Source organism: Gasterosteus aculeatus, chromosome 13 (genome assembly GCF_964276395.1).
Source record: "Gasterosteus aculeatus chromosome 13, fGasAcu3.hap1.1, whole genome shotgun sequence".
NCBI classification, from domain to species: Eukaryota; Metazoa; Chordata; class Actinopteri; order Perciformes; family Gasterosteidae; genus Gasterosteus; species Gasterosteus aculeatus.
This window is the reverse complement of record NC_135701.1, coordinates 3,605,070-3,625,692: the sequence shown is the minus strand read 5'-3', so window position 1 is coordinate 3,625,692 and position 20,623 is coordinate 3,605,070. Positions and strand designations below refer to the sequence as shown.

At 44.1% G+C, this 20,623-nt stretch overlaps 1 protein-coding gene across 1 annotated transcript; it reads right to left on the bottom strand.

Annotated features, from left to right (window-relative positions):
- Positions 1-7,997: 7,997 nt before the first annotated feature.
- ndufs4 (NADH:ubiquinone oxidoreductase subunit S4) lies at positions 7,998-20,574 on the bottom strand. Its single transcript, XM_040195891.2, has 5 exons — positions 20,313-20,574; positions 18,557-18,635; positions 9,518-9,690; positions 9,252-9,325; positions 7,998-8,175 (listed from the first exon to the last, which is right to left on the bottom strand). Exons 1-5 carry the CDS (start codon positions 20,393-20,395, stop codon positions 8,072-8,074), a joined length of 513 nt encoding a protein of 170 aa, XP_040051825.2. The 5' UTR covers positions 20,396-20,574; the 3' UTR covers positions 7,998-8,071.
- Positions 20,575-20,623: the final 49 nt, after the last annotated feature.

Genomic DNA, 20,623 nt, shown 5'->3' with positions numbered 1-20,623 from the left:
AGGAAACTTATTAAGCTTACAAGTCCTCAAAAGTCCAAGCACTTTTAATTTGTAAAAAAGAAAAGAAAATGTAAAACGTATGGCAACATTACAATTTTTTTAATTTCTTATTATATCTGCCATTATTACTGATGTTACCACCAGCTGATATGTATCAGTCTAGTCATATGTATTTGAAAGTTAAAGAGGTTAGGTCAATTAAGCCCGAAATAGGTGTTTAGTGTTGGTGGGTGACATCATTGGGGTCATTGTGGACCCTTCAAACAGTGATAGGTAACTTCCGATTGTGAAAAGTGAAGCCATGTGGAAGTGTTTTAACCATGCATTCTCTTTTCTCGAACTCCTGGTTACAAAAATATCTCAGATTGTATGGAAGTCTACAGTCACCGTAGATCACACATGATTTAGTCATTTTCGGAAGCCTACGTTTTGAGAGAAGCCACAATCAGCCATCCTTTTTGTTTTATGGTCCCTAAAACTGGATTCCCATTTTACCACGGATACGGTTATCCAAGTAATCAAAAGGACAGCGCACTGCTCGTCAGCAGGAGGTCCCCCGTGCACACCTGAAAGACTGACCTCTGGGACTTTCGTGGGACTTTTCTCCTTTCACCAATGTGGATGTTAGAGGGTTTCATCAAACTGAGACTCAGCTGGCAATGATCATGCCGATAGAAACACATGACGCTGCAAAGGGCATTTCAACAAACACCCCAAGCTTAATGCAGTAAAAGTAACACCTCATTTCACTCCAAAAAAGGCACACTTGCTTCACACTAATAGGCACTCTGATTAAACAGGACTGGACAAGTATCCCCCTACAGGGTAACCTTTAACCGGCCAATCCTCTGTTTTCACAAATAAATGACTGCTAGATCTATTAAAAGTCTTCACAAAACCACATGTTCTGACAAATACGATAATAAACAGCACTGAAAACAAAATACGTTTGCTTTATCAAGATGACCACTTTTTAGGTGGTTGAAGGTCTGGGCTTGTGGTGCTTTTCCGACCCAGCTGTTCTGCAGCATGAGCCCATGGGGGAAACAGAAACAATGGAGCAGCTGAAAGTCATACCCACAGGGGAGCTCTTCTGTTGTTCTCAGGTTGCTGAAGTTAAACTAGCAGTTTACCACTAAGCCTGAAACAGGAGCCCATGCATGTTAATCCAAGCCTCTCCACGAAGAGAACAGTGTAGCCCCCTTACCAATCACATGAGGCCCAGAACCGGCAGGGAATCATTTGAGTTGTCCGACACTAACTCATCTGATGGTTTGGATGCAGCAGATTTCCATTACAGGCTTGTATCCCTCAGACATTAAGGTGACAATTCATTGAGGAGATTCGACCAAACCCCAAACCACCGGCACTCCCATCTACAAATGTCAAACCGGTCGGTGGACAGGACCGGTTATTCAGGGGCCCAGCACCCATAATTCCTGATATGAGCCACACAAACCCAGATAGATCAACCTATCTGAGAACTGCTCTTAACAATCTCCTCGTGCCGCAGAGGAATTAGAATATGAAATACTCTTCAGCCACCTCAAGACGAAAGAGATGCTGCTAGCTATCTCCTAAAGTAACTTTAGCCATAACTGTTCAAACGACTTATACCCCTTAACCTACAATATGGCCAACCCCCCAGCTTTCCTTAAAAAAGTAGAAGAACTCATTGATGGGACAAATATAAGTAGGAACACAAGTGACATCTGGATGTTTTTCCTGTATTTGTCCCTTTATTTAGCATGTTGGAGCAACTCAGAAGAAAGAAAAAAGGTTCAACAAGAGAGTTGCTCACATGTTTCCAACCTCTACGTAAAGCTCCTCATCACTGTCGTGGAAGCTGGTTCCACAAAAGAGGAGCTTTATAACTGAAGGCTCTGGCTCCCATTTATGGAGCGCAGCTCTCTAGTAAAGCAATATGGTATTATAAGCTCCTTAAGATGAGACCAAGTGCCTTGTAGGTGAGGAGAAGTATCTTAAATTCTATTCTTGGTTTAACAGGGAGCCAGTGCAAAGAAGCTAATACAGGAGTGATATGATCCCTTTCCTTAGTTCTTGTACACGTGCTGCAGCATTCTGAATCAACTGGAGAGGCTTAAGAGATTTACAAGAGCAGCCTGATAATGAAATAATTGCAGTAATCCAGTCTAGAAGGAACAAACGCATGAACAATTTTTTCCTAGTTCCTGATTTTCGATGTAATACGTAGATGGAAAAAGGCAGTCCTTGAAGTCTGCTTTATCTGAGAGTTCAGGAATCAGGTTTCAGGAACATTTATTGCCAAAATGTGTTAGACATACATGGAATTTGACATGGCGGTTGGTGCATAACATTGGACAGTAAGACAGTGTGCAAGAAGAATGACATGTTCAATTTACAACTAACCCTAAAAATGATAGATAAAAAAATAAAATAAAAGTGCAATGGCGAACAGATGACCGGTGGAGAAAGGGATGTCAGTCAGGGGGCGTAACCGGGCTGAGCCCGACTGCCAGAAACTGTTTGCGTGTCTTGGTCCTGATAGACCTCAGCCTCCTGCCAAATGGAAGGGGCACAAACAGTTTCTTTCCACGGTGAGAGGGGTCGGCTACCATCTTTCTAGCTCGCTTCAGAGTCCTCGAAGCGAACAAGTCCTGGAGGGACGGCAGATTGCAATCAATCTCAATTGAGTATCGTCTGCATAACAATGGAAGTTTATGCAATTCTCCTTTCCAGAGGAGCGATAGCGTCCAGCGCCACTCTAAAAGACCCTGTAGCAGTATCGACAAGATGATCGATCCGGGACGGCCTAAAGTTTTCACAAGAGTCCTCTGACAACTAAGGTAGTTGCACAGAGAGACATGGTCTAAGACATGGTCTCAAAGTAGCAGAGTTGTCTGTTCACTTAGACATTTACAACCTCTTTATGGTTGTAGTTTTAAAGGTTTAAGGTTGACCGTGGGATGAGAAGGTAGACTTTTAATGCCCCAGCATCCGAAGGAGCAAAACATAACCCCAACTTTCACACTGACGGGGGAGAAGATTCTCTATCCAGAACATTTGACCAAATATTTTATTCTTAGGGGAACCAACATACATACGGCCCATGAAATATTGTATAACATGAAACCGGTTCGTGATGCAAAAATAGTTGGGGACCACCGGCCATCTTCAGCCTTCCTAAACTTCCAGACTGGTAAAGACTGTTGTGTTGGCTACAATCCCTCATGCCGACATAAACCTGGAGCCGGCTGTTACAAAGGCCAGCACCACAAGGACTTTCCACTTCCTCTCCTACAGGTGTATGCTCCACCTCGCTCCGAAGAAGAGTAAGTTCTGTCTCTCCAATGTAGTTCACTATGACCGCTGGAGAGTTTTTCTGATTTCCAAAATCAAGCTGTGTGACTCCATCAAACTTTAAAGACAAATGGTCTGCTGGAACTGCTGGATTGTTTGTGGTTTCCCTTCACTTGAGTGGTGGGTTGTCATTTTCTGAATGTAAAATTTGAAGTTGGTAACTGTTGGTAACTTTTCTTTTTTCAAAGCTGTTTTCAACATATTATGACTCTGTGTTTTATTTGAGATTCTATACTTGGTATACTTACCGTTGATTACCCTGTTCAACATAGTTTATATCATTCTGCTTTCATAGGTTCTTTTGACACAATATACTGTGACTTTATTACAAAAGATTATACTCTACTTTGCGGTAAGGAGGGTCTATACGAAGATGTATTTTCTCCAAGAAGATCATGCAGTCAGGTGCAGGCCTAGGTCCATGAGTGAATGAATGAGTGAGTGAGTGAGTGAGTGCACCTCTCCGTCTGTCCACTGTGAATCCTTCATTCTGCTGCAGGAAACTGCTTTATGTTCCAGCTGCTTGCTCAAGGACCTCTGGTGGTTGCAGAGATTCGCACTTTCTCAGAACTTCCTTCATTGACATTTACTGCCTGCTGACATTTCACTCTTAACCGACCCCGCTACTGATAACAAAGCTAAGTGCATCCCTGTCCTCTCTATCCACAATGGGGGGCACTGCAATTTGTTTGGCTAACATAATTGGGGGGCTAATGAAAGTACCAGGTCACTCTCTGCTGCCTACCTCCTAGCAACATGTTCGCAGCTCACTTTTATTTTTTGGGACAGGTGTGTTCTATCCATGCAGCTTTTCAGGGTTTGTTTTAGATTTTGTCAAGATCGTATGAGGTGTATTATGTCACATTTAACAGCTTTCATTGGTTGCTGCTGGATTTTGAAGTGTGTTTCGCAACGCTTTTCATCCTATTGCTTGCGTTTGTCACCGGTTGTTCGTTTTGCTCACTTGTATTGTTTTTAAGGTGTTGGCAACCCGCTAATTTTAAATCCGAGGCGGCATGCTCAGACTAAACTCAAAGATACTCAGCTCAATGGAGAAAAGCAGGACACCTTTACACCGGATAGGGGGACAACACCATCCTCTTACATGCTTGCACAAAGAACGACTATCAATTGATGATCAAAATAGTTGGCCACTAATCGTCTGGTCAGCCAATCGTTACAGCACTGGTCACCCACAGTCGTTACAGGGGCGACTGTGGGTGAGTGGGGAGCACGGTCGTCCTCCAATCAGAGGGTTGTCGGTTTGATCCCAGGCTCTGCTAACCCGCATGTCGTTGTGTCCTTGGGCAAGACACTTAACCCAACATTGCTCCTGTAGCTGCGTCTACAGTGTGTGGATGTTAGTTACTGATGTGCAGGTGTCACTGTGTATGGTTCTCCTGTCATCAGTGTGTGAATGAGTGTGAATGGGTGAATGATGTCATGTAGTGTTAAAGCGCTTCAGGTTCACGGGGATGGAGTCTGAAGAGATGGGGGGATAAGGTTGGAATTCCACGATCGCCAACCAGAGTCCTCTTGGCCAGGGGATGTGGTGATCCCAAATATGACCTGGGCAATGTTTGTTCAAAATGATGAGGCTTGCTTTTTTAGCATCTCTGTAATTTTTTGTCTTCAAAAAAGAAGTAAAATGCATCGTTCCTGGTCGTCTCTGGTTCAAGTTCTTTAAATGAAGATTGGCATTGGCTAAGGTTTGCTCCTTTATACTAACTAAACTTTGACATTTCTATGGCATGCTCTTCAATATTTTGATATTTTTGAGGTATACATCGCTTTCTTTGTACATTTTTATGACATGCCATCTCTTTTTATGGTATTCACAACTATGATACTTTTGAAACATTTTTTTTTGCATTTTAGCATTTTGTATGACTTTATGTAATTACTTGAATTGTTTATCACTTTTAAACATTTGTATAAAAATGTCATGAAGAGTAATACTATACTGTTTATATCACACTATGACATTTGTATGCCATGCTTTATTATCATGTATTTATATTAAAAAATGTTATGGTTTTGTCATATGTGCATGATATACTATATATAAATATAGTATATATTCGTATTATTGTTGGTGAAGGCCTCGTAGATCCAGAGATATTAAAGTGAAAGTTGCCATTATGGTAAAATCCCTGATGCTGAAAAACCTGTTTGTTTCTTCATATTGACTATAATTCCCTTTTTAACAAATTTGGAAACATTATGGTTATTATTTTTTCTTTTGAGACTGTAATATGGCCAAGCTGGATATTAAATAATTAAAATAAAGGAATTACAAACGGTATACTTTAGATGAACACGTTGTCTTCTGCGTTGCTGACTATGAGCTTTTGTTTCAATATCTAGAAGTCATCATAATCAATCCGGGCCTTTCAAAACAAGGGCCGGTCCACACAGCTTGCACGCACACACACACACACACACACACCAGCTGGTCTTTGGCTGCAGACGGGCACGGCTGCGTGCCTCATTGGCTGGTTTGGGGAGTTCACAGTGGTGAGCGACCTTGGACAGCAGTGATCATTAGGTCATCATGAGCCAGAGAGCACTTTGCGTGAGGGAAGGTGTGTGTGTGTGCGTGTGTGTGAGGAGAGGGGGGAGAGGGGGGGGGGGGGGGGGGATTTAGAGAAGCTCCATTGACAAATTACATTTTGGCATCCGTTCAAACTAAAACTTTCACAGCAGGTCTTCTGTCCAGCTGCTGAGTCAAAGTAGGACGCACGGCTCAATAACAGCCGGTATGCGTTCCAAAAGGGTATTTTATGTTGACAGGAGGCTGAACTAAGAACAGGAAATAATAATTCAGTTTCTTCCCCATTGGAAAACGCCATTTGTACACATAGAAGTTCTTCATGGACTCCATAACATAAGTAGAGGCTTTTAGTTTTTCAAGCAGAAACACTTTCCACATTTTTCTGTCCGCACAAGAACATTTGAATGCTTGATGTATTATGACGAATGAAGTGTAAAAGGTTGTGGTTTGCGCCGCTGCAGAGTCTTCCAGCTGGCTTAGTTAATTATTACCTAACCCACAAAACAATAAAATACTCTGACACTGTTAGTGGCTGAGACGCTATAAAAGGGTGCGATAACGAGCAGGCCTGGTGGTAGTGTGTGTACTGCAGTGCAGGTGGTACTCAGCACATATGCAACCAATGGACTATGTGTAAATATATGACATATACTGTAGACATCGTGGATTAATTACACATACATCAGCTGTCTTCTCTAATGCTATTTATAGGTGTTGATTAGCCGGCCGCCTGCTTAAAATGACGGGACACTCACAGCATTGGAAGGTTACAGAATCTGTAACAACTAAGTGCAAAGTGAGCTTTTCCCCGTGAGCTGTGGTACACGCCACAGGGCTTCTGACGGGGACACCGAACTGCACAGAGCTCTGAATTCCCCCGGGGAGGTCAGTGGCATCCCACTGCACAATGCCCCCCCCCCCGCGCCACCGTTCTCATTTCACATACATTATTGTGCTTATGGGCGAAGACGTGCGGAATGCTTTCAACTTTTATGATGCAAAGTTGTGCCAAGAGTGTTTTCTCTCCGAGGGGATTTCAAAGGGAAAAGCAACACATGCCGACATTCATGTCCCGCCGATCAGATGGACCATTACACTCGTATCTGATCGGTGCGTTTGATGTGCCGAGTGAAGGAACAAAATAAATAGCGAACGCAAGTCTGTGAAAGATTTGCAACGCGGTGCGTTCATTAACGAAGGACTATACCAATTAGGCGCCCATGATTGCTGTGTGAATATCAGTGCAGTCACGCAGTGTGGGACCTCTGTCAACTGGACACAAAGAGCTGCACAACAAAGTGTAAATAGCTGCGCATTTCGACACCATATCTCAATAGGAGACAAACAGTCTCAACAATTTATAACTCATTGAAATATGTGCTAAATGCTAAAAGCAGACTGCTTATCCGGCATTTACGGGTTATACAGTTTTCGTCCTGATTGGCAGTAAACTCGACGTGTTTGGAAGAGATGGGGAGACTTTAGAAGCCGAGCCAACCGAAATGGCTAAAATGAGATTCTTTAATATTATCGATCAATGTGGCGCTCCAGAGAAGTTGAATTAGCTAAATTGGCAAACATTTTTATTTCTATTTTTAGTTATATTACAAACATTACTTAGTATTAGCTTCTCAAGTTTAAGAATTGAATGCTTTTTATTGTTATGGATGACGGTAAACTAAATGTTGGTCGTCACGCTGACCTTTATCAAAGGTCAATAGAAAGTTGTCACAGCTCAAGTATTATAAATAAATGATTCGAAAGAAATCAGAATCAAGTTCAGGTTTTACTAAAAAAAAAAAAAAAAAAAAGTACTGATGGTTAACGGTTATAAAATAATGAAAATCTGTAAACACTGAACCACTTCAGGTACCAGAAGAGGCACCAGGAGGGGAAAAGTCTGTGCTTCTGGCCTCCAGATATGTTTATCCTTGTGTTTATCTGGTGCTAATTGTAATAATATGTCCCCCATCGCACCCCTTTCTCTTTGCTGTTGCACAACCCGACTCAGAGAACAAACACTTCATTAATCGTGTGGTCTATGTTAGGTAGTCAGTAATGAGGTGAATGTTTGAAGAATAAAGCGATAAGGACCCAAATGTTTGGTTCACACACGTAATTATGCATTTATTGACAAACTGCAGTTCATCCCGCCAACAGTCGGGTGTCTTCTGTTTACTTAGCGGACCTCCTGGTCCTCTTGTCCCAGGAGAAGTTGGCTCCGTAGGACTTCACCCGGGGCTTTGAAGTCCTCTTCTCTGTTACGTCGTAGCTCCAACCTGAAGTAAAAACAGCCGAGTTAGCGATGGGGGCGAGAACGTCACGTTTGTTACTCTGGAGGCGTTTCAAACACCACGAGGTGTTTTGTCGACATCAACAGGCTGTGTGTAGTCAGAACTAATTACTGTCATGGCGTAATAAACAGAGTAAGCCAGAGTTTCCTCTGCGTTGTTTCAACAAAGCTTCCCAGATGGTTCAGTCCTCGGAGTCAAAGTGAACTGTGGACTTGAAAGCGCCATCCCGCTCAAAAGATACGTTGCGTTACTTCAATTCGCTGCAAACACTCATTACAAATACTTGTTGCCATAGATGTATTAAAAAGGTGCTGTGAGGGCGCTTTAATAAAAGGTGCCAACATTTGCAGCCAATCGACAGACTCGAAGGCATCGACTAGTAGCGCTTTGGGAAACGTATTCCATGTGTTCGGGGGACTGTCCAGCAACCGGGAGGCTGTGGTCCAAACCGAGGCCTGCATGGCGAGCTTCCCGTACCTCAGCAACAGTCAGAGGGGACGCGGACCCGAGGGCACCTTTTGGATTCGGACAAGTGTCAAATCTAAAAGGACGGCGTGTTGAAGTGTTCTGACCGTTTGCATTGCCGCTGGTATGTTTTGATGTGAAATATTGGCAGCCGAGTATTTACCGTTTGAGTCACGACCCCGGTGTGTAAAAGAAGGTATTTTTAATGATCGGTATGATGGTGATGGGTATGATGGTCTGTGCTGCACAGCTTTTTCAGTTCAGTTACGGTGAGGATTTTCATTATGCCCATTTTAGATTGGATAAAAGTGCACACTGATCCTGATTAAATCTAGTTACTCCAGCCGATTAATCCCTGATGCGGCCGAACACGCAACCTGACTTTGTTGTTAGTACCACAACAACAGAAACAAAACACTCACTAAACACACTAAATTACATTTAACGATCTTTAAAATCAACTTTTGAAACTGAAGAGATATGGCTGTGTTTGGACTGAGCGGTCTGCAATAGTTGGTGGACGCATTCTGGTTTCGTTTCATACCAAAGTCTTACTTGAAATGTTTCCCCCTCAAATTTTGAGATTCTCGAATTACCATTTTTCTCAGCAAAAGCGACGGCATCTTCCTTGGAGCCGAAGGAGAGCAGCATGTTGGATAAGGGATCAGCCCTGGGAGGCAAAAAGAGAAGTTAGCCACACTTACATGAAACCGTTGGAGGCAAATATCCTCAGGAATGTTTTTATTATCCAAAATGCTGAAAACTTTACACGGAGTCCAAGGATAGAAAGTGTCAAAGATTAGAAAACCCTTTGAGGTTGATTCCTGGCTGTATAACTACAGTGTGGAATTGGGGGTCTCACGTTGAGGCCCAGCCCATCAGCGGGTTCTCCCAGCGCTCTCTGGTATCAAAGTCCATCTTCCACTTCTTGGTGCCGTTCACTCCGGACTGCATGGCGGTTTTGGCCGGCACAAAAATGTGGACCCTGCGCGTTTTGATGTGCTCCTCTGGAACTCCGGTCACACTGGTGATGTCCTGAAGGACAGACGGGAAGAAAGCAATTAAAATGGTTTTGGATGACTGTAGGAATTCTACACCTACGAAACGACACTGTGGCTATCGATAACTTGTTGTATTGAAACAATCATGTGGGACCTCGTTTGATGACACCGTATCACAGCCCCGCGTCACTAAATGGGTTCGTGCTGTGAATCTTAACCTCTGCTTCAGAAAACAAGGCGGACAACATGACAACTAAATAACACACGTATAACACATTATATACTGTAAGTCATCAAGGAAATAGTTAATGGAGGATTAACCATTAATTAATTAGTAAGCCAACACAAAAGCATTCTGACTTTCATTTGGCCGATATGAACTCAAATTTACATCATGATCCTTTTTAGGCTTTTTGCACTGATTGAATTATATCGCTTTATTCAAAGTGTTGGGAAGAAATAATATGTCCAGATGTGTTTATAAGCTTGAATTAGGAATACTAATGACGTAAAGACTACATGTGTTTTTGGACTAGCACCTTGCCGCATAATGTGACGTAATGTCATTTAGCTGACGCTTTTATCCAAAAGGGACGTACAACATTACATTAGTTTCTGTAATGAATACCTGCAAACAGTAGAAAGTGTGTGGGAGGGACATACTCCATCAGCGTTCCTGCTGCTTCATATTGGCCCCAAAGCAAATATTCCCATTCATGCTAAGGTTGTTTTTGCAGAGCAGCCGGCTGTCTTCCAGAACAATTCTGACTTTCATTTGACTTTGATGTATTTTTCCTTCCCATGAAGAATAAGAGGTCATGCAAAGACATATGTGCGTGTTGATTGAGGTCACCTGACCGTTTGCGTGCAGGTGTTATAAAACACAACTTGAAGCACTGACAGCGTGTCTGCACGGTCACAAACATCGAGTAAGGAAATGTAAAAAAGGTACTTCATATTTTTGTTCTCCACATCAATCACTAAAGATTCATGTCCACTCCATAACATAAGTAGAGGGGTCAAAAAATATACATCTTCACGGTCTTCTTCTTCAAGCCATAAACCATGAATAATCTAAGAATACCATTCATATGTACTGTAAAAAGGGTTTGGACCGTAATTGTATTGTGTCTGTCTGAAATATCTGCCTCTGCCAGCAGAACTTATGCAACTAACCACAAGTAAACATTCCTGCGCTTTAACTAGTCAGTGTGGGATGTTTATTTATTTTTTTACATGCTTGTAAATGCCCTTCAAATACTTTTGAGTTTTGGGTTCCGGCTTTGGGGTTTTAGACAATTAATGACATTATCTAAAACAAAAGAAACTAGAACTATGCAAACAAAAACAAAACCTTTATTCAAAGAATAAATCCGTTATAATAGCCAATATTATGCTGTAAAAAGCTGAAATGAAAGCCTAATACTTTTTGTTTTAGACATCAGAATGTAGGCCAGCGCCACAAAGATGGGGGGTGTTGGGGGGTGTTGGGGGGCTATGCGTGTACTAAACGCATATTCCTGAGCAACCGGAGCCCCTTCCAGCTCCTACCACGGATCTGGTCCAATTCTTCAGGGAATTAGCAAACAAGCAACGGGAAGTCCGCGACAAAACACAGACGAACCTCCCAGCACGCCGGCACCAGCCCCCCAAGACTGAGCTCTCCTTTCAATACGGCATTTTTACACATTTCAATGGCCATTACAACTTCAAAGAATCAAATTTCCGTCATTGTCTGTCGTCTGCACGTTGTTCTGTAGAGACGAGGTCATCTTGCATGAACTCCACACAAAAGCCTTCCTCTCCTTTGGCAAAGGACCTTCCAACGGTATTTAAGCGAGTACTTTACAGGTCCAATTGCCAAACTCTGCCTCGTTTCAGCGAAGCATCCTGTGCTCAGAGGTGAGAGACGGCTGAATTTAATCATAAACCAGATCTGCACGTTGTAAAAATTGTTCAAATCAAAGGGAAGAGACGAACAAAGCGGGGGATGGGAGGGGGGGGGGGGGGGGGGGGGACTTCACAAGTGCTGGGTAATTATTTCCGGCTGCCCCATCTACTTAACCTTAACAATTCCTTCTCGTCACAGAAAGGAGGAAAACATGTTCTCTTCACCCAAAAGGGGCCGTGGCAGGCGGTTCATTACACAATACAACAGATAGCGGCACACGGGAACACGATGACATCAAAAATGTTTCCAAAACATTGCTCTCCTCAGGATGTGTGTGTGGTTTTTTCATTTAACGGCAATCGATCACAGCAGGTTTAAAAAAAACATCCGGAGAGTTTTTGCAGAAAAGGCCACAACCTTTTAGTAGAACCCATTAGGAGTTGTGAATCAAGTACAGAGATTAAATCAAACGTGCGGTCAGAACCGCTGAGCAACCTGTGGTCTGGTGTCTTCTGGGGGTGCCGGGTGTCCCTCTCCGAGACACACAACTGAGCCCTTGGGATTAGCGGGCCAGACTGTGGTTATGCGCACGTACGTTACATAAACCCTAACTGACACATGAGGCCCGTGGATGGCAAACCGGCGCAACAATTTGTCCAGATGTAGCGGACCTTAAATTACATCTTAGGCGTGGATGAGCACAAAAGGTCCTCCGTGAATGAGGGAGGATGTGTCAAAACAAAACGCTCTGCCAAATCACTGAAAACACTCTGCTCATTATCTGGCATTGTTTGCAAAAAATACGAGTCTAGACTTCTGTGACACTTTGCATGCACAACACTGAAAGCCAGGAGGGTTATCGGCATAACAGACTCACCCACAATACCCGGATTGACAAAGAGAATGATTGTGACTGGAATGTGGTGTGTTCCCAGGAAGACTAGAGAGCGCCATCACAAAAGGAAAACCCACACGGTGGGCACTTTTTCTTCTGCCATGTACAGGAAGCAAAATGAGAACTATCAAGTTTGACACTATTCACAGGGCCTTCACGGGGCCCGACAATACCTGGCTGGGCCGGCAGAATGCCGGGCTTAAGAACGGGGGGGAGAGGGCTGGCAAAGTCCCCGTCACGTGAAAGCGTGTCCATATTTCTGACACCTCCAGGCTACGCGCCAAATAAAGAGCATAGGGACTTGTCGCTGTGGGGCCGGCGGCCCACCAGAATGCTGAAAGCCGGCCCCCCTAATACTCCAACAGAGACCTGAGGCCGAAGGTTTCTGTGGAAACAACAGAGATCTGGAAGAATGCAGGAAATAACCATGTATCAGATTTCAAGAAGCACAAAGAGGACAAGGACAAGTTGTCTTTGGGTCAGTCTCGAAATCTAAACAATAGTAGAATAAAATAAACTAGTTCTCCATCTACAGAAGCTCTTATGCATTCATGTAAATAAGATGATCTGTAGATTATGATCAATCATATTGGGTTTTTGTTGTTTTATTGAAACTCAATAAACCCACTCAAGGAAATATACTGATTTTAATAATCCATCATTCAACGCTCAAGAAATAATCCCACTGATATCCATCCAATAAGTAAGAAACGAGAGCCAGGAAACGGTTAGCTTAGCATAAAGAACAGAAAGCGCTCTAATCGTAAGTTAAAACCAGATGAGGGGGAAACTCGGGTATAAAAAGGTATAAAAATATCACAGTAGCAGCTAAAGTGTATTTTATGTATTATAGAACAACATATGTTTGGGACAAATACTCCCTATTGAAAGAGTTTATCCACCTAGTGTTGGTGTAACGCGTCAGACCCCGATGCTTCTCTCTCCCTCGCACCACATGTTTGAAACACATTTACAGGAAATGTCAAATGTCCACAGATAAAACAATTGGTGGCTCCAGAAACGACTCCTCAGCTCCTGATGGCAGAGCCGAGGGCCTCGCGAGCTCAAACACAACCCTGTCACACACACCCAAAATCAACGGCTTTAGATGATTTGAGGAGGGACACATTCTTCAACAGAAATACCTTGAATGTTTTTCACATTTTGATGAAAGTGTCGACGGCCTGAGGAGAACTAAATGTACACAAGAACTTCCAAACGTCCCTTTGAACACCTTTTTGTTCTTGGACTCAGTGAAACGGATAAGCACACTGCTTCCACATCTCCCTCATTCAGAACCAAAAGTAAACCCGCACATCTGTTCTTGCAACGGTCCCACGGCTCAAAGAAGTCTTCAATAAACCACAGAGGCGACGCAGACTTCTATGGCTTGAGCCATGTAAGGAAGGATATGCTGGAGTCCGTTTTACTTATTTATTTAAAAGATGTCCCCATGGGCCACAATCTCTCTTTTTTTTTTTTATTGACAAACCAAATAACTTGAAAACATCAACAACATGAATCAATAACAAAAAGGGGCATTTGCTGCAGACAAATGTGCCTTCTGATCCTGTGAACATGCTGGTGGTTTTATCTGCTGTGAGTCAATCCGTGTCATTGGGTTACAGGATGTTTGTGCGTGATCGGCTCAAACAAAACATTTCCAGCGTCTCCACCACCTTGTTATGGGTGACGATGGATACCGCGACACAAGTACAGTCCAGCCCATCTCAGCGCAACGCTCCCCCTCCCGCGTGCCAAAAACTGCGCCTCGGCAGCCAGGAGGGGTCACAAGGTCAGCCGAGCTGAATCATGTTGAGTCAGCGTGTGGTGAAAGCCCAAACACATCACCCTTAACCCCCCTTGCTGTCCCGCCCACCCCCAGACCGGGAGCCTCACTCATCGGCCTTGACCGGTTCCCACCTCCAGACCTCTTTGAAGTGGAGAAAGCGTGCCGGTTACTGATTGGACGTAGGGGGGCGTCTCTAATGGAAACAAATATGACGTTGCTTCCTCGTGTGTGTGCGAGTGGAGGACCAGCAGCAGCTGGCATGAGGCTCGTCTCCAATCTCCCATTACGCACGCCGCTGCGGACGGGGAGGCGCGACGGGAAGTGGGGAACGTGTTTAACGCAACCCCAAAGCAAAAAATGGCTCGCGGGTCAGTTTTAGAAACAGGGCGACGTGCCGCTTTTCTCCGATAGATCTGACGACGAACTGAACGATATCAAGACGTCGCCTTCAGCTCTGTCGCCCGCTATCTAATTAATGATGATTTATCGACAATTCATTTATCGTCATTGTCCATTAATCCACCCGTTATTCTACAGGTCACTTTAGCACCGGGCCTACAGAACTTCCTGGAGCCGGTGCTGACGTTCCCTGAATATAAGATCCAAAGACACATCCAGTACTCATGGACCACTAAGAGAAACAAAGAGCCAGACAAAGTTTAATAGACGACAGTCCCAGAACCAGCTGACTATAAACATGCCTGTAACCTACAGTTCTGATTGCGTAAGACACCAAAAACTAGTTTATAAAATAGAATAAAAAGAGCCATCAGCTTACATCTGCCGTGGATAAAAGTGGAGGCAAACAGAAGTAGCGGGCCTGCTTTTTATCCGCTCTGCAAACAGAACACTTAAGCGCCCAGACGCTTCCCAAAAGTAGCCGGCGCTGGCCGGGTCTGAGGAGTCCACTTAAGAGGCTTACTCTCTATGGACGGGAGTGTTAACGAATGAAATACTATTTAGTGGACGACACATAATGGAGCCTCTTGTCGGACACTCTTCAAAGACCAACATCCTCTGACCCGCTACTCCACACTTGAGCTGAGAGGTTTTGCATAAGCGCATCGTATGAGAGGCCGACCAGACAAAACAGACACTTAAGTTGTCTGTGCGCGACGGAGGGAGGAAGGGTGGGAGAATAGGGAGAAAGGGGGAGGGAGGGGGGGTCTGCTCCGCTCCACTGTAGGTCACTGTGTGTTTGAGGCCAGACGGGCTTAGAGAACATCCACCATGGTACTGCAGACTTAAACGCCTCGTGGTTAATATATCCGCATAGACTGCTGTGTTTTTCATTCATTGTGCCGAACCTGTTATTATTACTACTATTATTACCAGTGTTTTCTCTCAACTGTTGAATATGAAAGCAAAAGACCCATTTGAGGTTGCCGTGATACAGGTATCCTGATACTTTGGCAGGTGAATCTCTTAAATAGTCATTTTAATTCAGCTAAAAGTCCTTCTTGAGTAAACTGAAGTGGTCTGACTCAGATCATCAGCTCCCTTTGACCGATTCTGTATTAGGGGAGTTTTTCTATCTTGCTGGACAGACCCGGGCTTAATCAACCTGATTTCAATTAAGGAAACCTTTAAAAAACAACCAACGTCCCATCTCGACTTTCGTCCAGATGGGACGTCACAACAAACCGAAGAACCCCGAGGACGGTCCTGCCGCTTTAATGGTGTGTTTCTGCTCCCCCTCGGTCCTCTACTGACTGACCTCCTCTGCCTCGTGAAACCCTAGTGCCTTTAGAGAACTCTATAACCAGGCTTCACAAGCGCTTTAAGATGACGGGCTCGTCTTTATGTGGGGAGGGGGAGCGGCAGTAGAGGCTCAGACGCTCAGCAGTAGGAAGATATTGCAATGTGGCGCGTTGAAGCAGCTGCTGAGCTCATAGCCGCGCGGCCCTTTCTGCAAAGGGGCCGGAGAGTGAAGCTGGAGGTCCGGTCTCCAATTGAAGGAGGTCACAGACATTTTTGTGTGAGGCTGCGTATCACTGGCCGGCCAGCTGGGCCCCGGGAGCTGCCCAGCATGCTTAATCAAACAGTAATTATACACAAAGGCACGGGCACTGTGGGGCACAGGGGCTCCATCACGCACGTCTTTTTATTTGGCATTATTACCAAAATTCAGACAATGCCTTCAAAGTTTTTGCGCCAGTTAGTGACCTTTAAATGAGAGGACGGAATATATTAAAAGAGTCCGCCGCAGGTCTGCGATGATGCGTACAGCCTTTCAATATTTTATCTGCCGTCTCAATTATTGATCATTTGTTCTGTTGATAAAAAGGTCAAAAAGAGGACGTTCTGTTCGCACTGTGGGGACATCGTCAAGCTGTGCTTCGCGTCCGGGTCACACACAGTTTACAAGGACAACAGACCTGGATTCAAAATGATTTCTAATACATTCTTCTGGCTGCTTGGGGGACAATGGAAACCAGCTGTGAACACAAAATATAATTTTCAGATTATGTGGCTTGTATGAAAAGGGATTTACGTTCAGATTAGAATCCAATGTTTTCTATATATTTCATATTTAATTATCGGGCTTTAGCCATGTAGCTGCTAACTTTGTCCAACGGTTGTTCGCTGATTCCTTCCTGTAAAGTGGCCATTTTTGGACCAAAGAAAATGTCTCGCAAACCTTCCGAATCCTTTGGGAGCAAATTTAAAATATAATTTATCCAGGCCAAAATGGAACCTCGTCTAAATGAGGGTATCCAGAAATGTGCACTGTACAACAAGCGGCACACAACGTGATGGAGCCCGAGAGCGTGCAAACCCAGCAGAACCTCGTAGCGGGTCGACTTGTGTTTGATTGGTCGAACCCGAAAGCAATTTGCAACTAGCGTGCCGACTGCTGAATGCCCAAAAGGGGAGCGTGCTCCTGTGTCCCTCTTCCATGTGCGATGGAGACCACTGTACTGTAGCGCAGCTGAGGGCCTCTCTCTTTTGGCCCCGGCCGGCTGAGCATCTGAGTACTTTGCGCCACAAAGGGACCTCTGTGGCCGACAACACTCGAGTGGCCGCCGTCTGTTTTCGCGAGTCTCAGGGTGTCGCACAAACGTTTTTTCCATGCAAGCGTCTTTTCTTTCAACCCCCTCCTTGTTTTTTAGAGGCCCTTTTTTTCCCCCTTCTCCTCTGCTTTTCCTCTCAGTGGCCCCTACTGAAAGGACGGGGACAGACACTCGGCTCAGCCGAAGGTTTGTCTGCCACTATGGTTAGCTTTGGTCTGGAACAAAAGCTTACAGACGCTGCCCACACACAGCAACACCCCCCCCCCCAAAAGAAATAAGTCTACAACAGACTCCCACGTTCTCCCTTAACTCCCTTTAGCCGTTATCTCCGTCGTTCTTTTGGTGACAAGGCATTCCCTTCAGAAGATCCCCCTTTGTTTCGAGCGGCCGGTAACCTTGGCCACTTCAAATGCTCGCTAACTGCTGTTTAGGCTCTGCTTCACGTCATGATGAAAAGAGGCACCGAGGACCCCGTCTGATGAGACGGAAAGCCATCTACAGCTGTACCACATTGTTCATAGGAAAAGCTAATTCCCAATTCATTGTCACCCTTTGACCCGTGTCTTTGGTTACACATTTTAAATTGAAACCCGCTCGCTTCAAGTTTGTTTGGCCTCGAGCCTCACCAGCCGACGAGCGGAAGACTGCTCTCAGAAAGTCATGAAACAAAGCCGCAGACGTGGTCTTCAACTGCTCCGGGTAAATGGACCAAAATGCAGCGTGCTTCATCTGGATTCCATCATACCGCTCAGTCGACCGGGGAGCTTCCCGTGCAGCAACACATGTAAAAAAAAGTTGGCACCGTCTCTCTTAAAGTAATCCGGTCAAAGCCCCTCCAAGAGATGTCTCGTATGCACTACGGTTTTGTTTGAGAAAATCCTCCCGCACGGGAAATGCACAATATCAGTACAAATTAATCACAGCTTTTATTTGAGCACATAGCTCCAAATGGTATTCCTTTATTTATTTATTTATCCCGGACTAAAGCAGATCACAATTTCGATGCGATCAAATAGTTTTATATTAAATTCCAATAAGTGAAATACTATTCAGTAGCTGGAGTAACTTATTGAATAACTTCTCATTAAAAGTTGATGGGAGGAGTAATGGGAGCTGCGAGCACACACACACACACACACAACTATCTGTACGAACTTTTACCATTATATTGTTACAAAAGCGTGATGTCTAATACAAGCTCATTTTGGCAATGGACTGACTGGAGGTTTTTCAAAAGTATTTTTCCAGAAGTGCGACTAGAAGATAAAACCAACATCATTCTGTGTGTCACGTTGACCTGATACTCACCAGCTTCTCTTCGACAGTAATAAGTTGCGTGTCTTGTCCTGGCTTCCCTGCCAGCCTTGATGTTGATGTGCTTGCAGACCTGAAAGCCATTAGATAGACGTTACACGAAACAAGAAACAGAGAAGTTAATTACACAAACAAATTGCACTCCGCAATCCCAGACCATCTTGGGTGAGGATACGGTGAATGTTAGAGACCAGGAGGGAATCCCCCCTCCACTTATTAGTTCTGTCTGGTGAATCTCTGGCAGACTCTCGCTCTCGTCCTAATGACAGGACGTGCTTAACGTTGGCCGTGGTCGACTGTCAGGCGAGGACTGTGTGGCTCTTTGTGAATGTGCAGCCGTGTTCTGTCACAAAACAGCAATGTGCCACCATGGCTCAGCGAGCGAAAGGCATTATAGAGAATCACATTCCGGATAATAACCCGGATAAATGCAATTATACATATATAATTATAGATTATATATGTCCCCCAAATTATATCATATTTGAATTTTAATATAAAGAAAACGGAGGATGTTGTTGTGCTTCTTGTGGGAAAATCCTATATAGAATCAAACATGTATAGATTATTATTATGTTTTCTGTTCTTTATTCTGTGAAAAAAAACAGGAACAGTCTTTTATTAAATACCTTTTTTTTTTTTAAATGGGCCCCCATTTAGGTATGGAAGAAATTTTGGATTTTCACTTTGACAACACCAGGCATCTGGTTATGTAATGCACCAATCAGCTAAAATGTAGCGACCTCAAGGAAAAAGAAGGAAAAATGAACGGCCACTATTTCAGGAATCGCTCCACCTGACAAAGAGACACTTCACTCTTGAAATGATTGTAAAAAAATGAAAATTACAGAATGAAGACGTGGACTATGAATCAAATCATAGGAAATGTTGAAATGACAAACCGGCAAGCAATCTCGGATCTTGTTCAGCTTGTATTAGTCAAATGATTGAGAAAAATGTATGTTTTTGACACTTTGCAGTCGGGAAAACATTTAATTGGAGTATGAAATGAATTATTTTGAAATTATTGAAAAGATTAGATGAGACTTATTACTGTGGGTGAAAATAACTACGACTACGAAATACGACGTTAAAAACACACCTTTTGGAGATTTACGTTACATTTGTGCGGAGTACACGATATTAAATGCACTTTGCATGCTATGAATTAAATAGAAAAGCACAGAGTACGTCCACTGATGTCAATGTACTTCGTACAAGTACTGCGAGCAATCACCACTAACGTCATTATGTAAGTTAGCAGTTAGCTGTGACATAAGTCAGCTTGTGACCTCTCCAGTAAGGTCACTTTAAAGACTTTAAAGTCCCCGTCCCGCAGCACGCTGCCGGGGGTCACGTGTGGCGCACAGAGCAGCTTTCAACGTCGTTAGATCCGATAACTGACAAGCCAGGCGAAGCTAGCTTTGGCTAATTAGCTCGCTAGCACAGTGCTGTAAGGACACGAGGATAACATCAACATTAGGTAACAGTCAAATCACTTAAAATAATTAAGATGCGAGCAAGAAGGAAGAAAGGTGTGTATACTGACCCGTTGAGCGCAATAAAGAACCAGCCCCTTTAAAATGATATATTTAACGTTACGTATTTTAACGCTAGCTAGCTGGCAGATCATCCCTTACTAGCCGGTGACCTGCGGGCTGCTGGCTTCGTATTTAGTCGACATGTTTCAAACACACTCCTAGTAGCACGCCAGCATACAACATCAATGAATAATTGATATAGAATTTACCTGATTGGATTCAGGGCCAATTTATATGCTGCATTGATCCCGGCTAAACGTCCCAGGCCGAGAAGTGACATTGAGGCCGCCATGATTGTTGTTAACGGAGTACGGAGACCGCAAAGGGACAAACCGTGCGAGCCGCGGCGGAGACAGCTGAGTGAGAGACGCCGGACTGATGCCAGCAGCTAGGATTACGTTACACGGAGACTCTACATGCAGCGAGACGTGTCCAGACACGTCTGCCGTCTATTCACGCCGCGGATGGTAGTGTCATGGCAAAAATAACGGTGAGGATGGTGCTAATGCAAAGCAACAGC